The sequence below is a fragment of the Callithrix jacchus genome, chromosome 8, assembly GCF_049354715.1.
Source record: "Callithrix jacchus isolate 240 chromosome 8, calJac240_pri, whole genome shotgun sequence".
Classification (NCBI taxonomy): domain Eukaryota; kingdom Metazoa; phylum Chordata; class Mammalia; order Primates; family Cebidae; genus Callithrix; species Callithrix jacchus.
In genome coordinates this window covers 81,132,192-81,135,397 of record NC_133509.1, presented here as the reverse complement: position 1 = coordinate 81,135,397, position 3,206 = coordinate 81,132,192, and the positions used below count along the sequence as shown (strand labels likewise).

At 41.0% G+C, this 3,206-nt stretch overlaps 1 protein-coding gene across 1 annotated transcript; it reads left to right on the top strand.

The window, feature by feature from the left end:
* Positions 1 to 1,837: 1,837 nt before the first annotated feature.
* On the top strand, positions 1,838 to 2,597 carry RPL10L (ribosomal protein L10 like). The gene has a single exon (XM_017977471.4). The coding sequence runs from the start codon at positions 1,882 to 1,884 to the stop codon at positions 2,524 to 2,526; it is 645 nt and encodes a 214-aa protein (XP_017832960.2). The 5' UTR covers positions 1,838 to 1,881; the 3' UTR covers positions 2,527 to 2,597.
* The last annotated feature ends 609 nt before the right edge of the window (positions 2,598 to 3,206 follow it).

Genomic DNA, 3,206 nt, shown 5'->3' with positions numbered 1-3,206 from the left:
CTCAATCTAGATCAAGGTCTTATCCCCAAACTCATCCCATGGTCTCAGGGCTTACCTTGCTTTTCCTTTTTTTGGCACATTTTACACTTTGTAATACAATGATATATGGGAAACATCTAAATCTTCTGCTAGGCTTGTAAGCATGGTGAGAGCAATATGGTATTAGCTACTTTATCTCAATGTTCAGGCCTATAGTAAACAGAAACTAGTTGAGAAAAGGGGGAAAGAAGAAATGAAGAAAAGTGAGGTGTACAAGATTTCTTAAAGGTGAGAAAGTTTTCTACATTGGGAGTTTTAATTGCTTTGTCCTTTGTATTTTGTAAAAGTCCACTCACTTTAAGGGCAGGAGTTACTTTGTAACAACTTATTTTTCTCCTTTAAAGTAAAAGCATTGGCTGAATACATTCACATTGGAGTGATTTTGTTCCATGATGTCATGAATTTGTGAAACAACATTAAAAAAAAAAAGCTAGAAAAACTCAAGTAGGGTTTGTAAACTATTAATTTCTTTTCCTCTATCTTCTTCCTCCTTTCCTACACTCTGATTCCTGTCATAATATTTGTTTTGTTTTGTTTTTGTTTTTTTGAGATGGAGTTTCGCTCTTGTTACCCAGGCTGGAGTGCAATGGCGTGATCTCGGCTCACAGCAACCTCCACCTCCTGGGTTCAGGCAATTCTCCTGCCTCAGCCTCCTGAGTAGCTGGGATTACAGGCACGTGCCACCGTGCACAGCTAATTTTTTGTATTTTTAGTAGAGACGGGGTTTCACCATGTTGACCAGGATTACAAACTCTGAGAAGGAAAAAGAGATTAAATTTAGTCTCAGGAAGGGACAAAAGATTACTAAAACACAAACTATTACTCTTTTATATGGTTTCAGCAGCTTTAACATTTGAAAATGAAAATAGCTTTAAAAAAATCTAGTTAGTGTTTCAATTTTGTGTATATCATTTTGATAATAAAATCATTTCTTTAGGCCAAATAAAGAAAAAACAGTTTCATGTTTATAAAGCAATTGCCAAGCTATAGAAACAACAGCTATCTTCTCTTTATCCCTCTCTTCACTGTCTCTCATCTCTTCCTGAGTCTCATCACAGCACTCATGCCAGGAAACCACTTTATCCAGGGAAGGTGGCCACATACTACAAGAAACAGCAATTGATCTACAAAAGCAGACAGTAAGATACAAGATGTGGAAAATGAATTGGCCAAACTACAAACAGTTTCTTGAATAACTGTAAAGATTTTTCTTCTCAAATTCTAGGAATTTTTTTTTCCTTTAGACAAGGTCTCTCTCTGTGGCTGGAGTGCAATGGCACGATCTCGGCTCACTGCAGCCTCCGACTCCCACCTCAGCCTCCCAAATAGCTGGGACTACAAGCTTGCGCCACCATGTCCAGCTATCTGATTTTTTTTTTTTTTTTTTTTTTTTTTTTTTTTTTTTTTTTGTAGAGACGAGAGGTTTCTCTATATTACCCAAGCTCATCTTGAACTGAGCTCATGCGATCCTCCTGCCTGGAAATTACCTCTTCTATACTTAAGGCAAAGCTGAAGGCAGGAGCTCCTAACCCAAGACGGCCAGCAGGAAGGAAGTGGCTCTTGCGCCTTTGGAGCGAGGTCAAAGTCCTTGCCCAGCAGCCCAGGGGCGTCTACCCGCAGCTGCCTCTCGGCTTATCTCAAGGGCGTCAGGTTGCGCAGGCGTGGAGGCTCCAGGTGTCGCTGCATCTATGGTTGAGAGGTTGTGAAACAGAGAGGTCACAAGTCCCTCAGGACTCTATGGTTCCCGTGTGCTTAGGAGCAACGTACGTAAGACATGCGCAAGCGCAGTTCGAGGAGCACGCTTTCACTTCAACGCACCACCGAGGTTCCTGCGTTGTTCCCATGGGCCGCCGCCCAGCTCGTTGTTATCGGTATTGTAAGAACAAGCCATACCCCAAATCTCGTTTCTGCCGAGGGGTTCCTGATGCAAAGATCCGCATCTTTGACCTGGGTCGAAAGAAGGCAAAAGTGGATGAGTTCCCACTCTGTGGCCACATGGTGTCTGATGAATATGAGCAGCTGTCTTCTGAAGCCCTAGAGGCTGCCCGTATTTGTGCCAACAAGTACATGGTGAAAAGTTGTGGCAGAGATGGCTTTCACATCCGAGTGCGGCTCCATCCCTTCCATGTCATTCGTATCAACAAGATGTTGTCCTGTGCTGGGGCTGACAGGCTCCAGACAGGTATGCGAGGTGCCTTTGGAAAACCCCAGGGTACGGTGGCCCGGGTCCACATTGGTCAAGTCATCATGTCCATCCGCACCAAGCTTCAGAACAAGGAGCATGTGATTGAAGCCTTGCGCAGAGCCAAGTTCAAGTTCCCTGGACGCCAGAAGATCCATATCTCCAAGAAGTGGGGCTTCACCAAGTTTAATGCTGACGAATTTGAAGACAAGGTGGCCAAGAAGCACATCATCCCTGACGGTTGTGGAGTCAAGTATGTTCCCAATCGCGGCCCCTTGGACAAATGGCGGGTTCTACACTCATGAAGGCTTTGATAGCACTGTCTCCTTGGGCCATGCCAGTCTCACTTTGCTTACTAATAAATTCTGTTTACTGGGAAAAAAAAACTACTTATTTAGTTCAATATTTTTAAATATCCAATGTTTTAGAATATAGACTACTTGAGAATTTTTTTCTATGCATACAGTTTTAATGGCAAGTGTTAACTTTCCTTGCTTAAGTAAAACTATACAATTTATAGAGAAAGCTATTACTATTTTAATCAAACACTTTAGGAGAGTATAGGATAGTATATTATGGTAGTAAAGTCATAAGTTATGCAGCTGTCATTCATTACCTTGAATAAAAAGATAGATTTGTGTGAAAAAAATTTATTGTTTATAGAATGTAAACTAAACAATAGGGATGAAAATAATTGTAGGCATTAATGATATTTCAACTACAGCCTCTTTGGAGCTAGTTTATTTCTAACTTTGTTGCTTATGTTTTTCTATAAATTTGTGTACATTGTTTTGAGAATTGCCTTACACCTCTGATTATCAGCCTTAGGACAATTGAGTATCACTGAAAAAGGCTTTTTCAGACAAACTTTACATTGTTCACAGTCAAGAGATAACAGTCCAATCTTTTTTCATCATAGAAAGGTCATAGGTGACAACAGAGTTCATATTACTTGTATCTGGACTCCAGTAGAACCAAAAGAAGA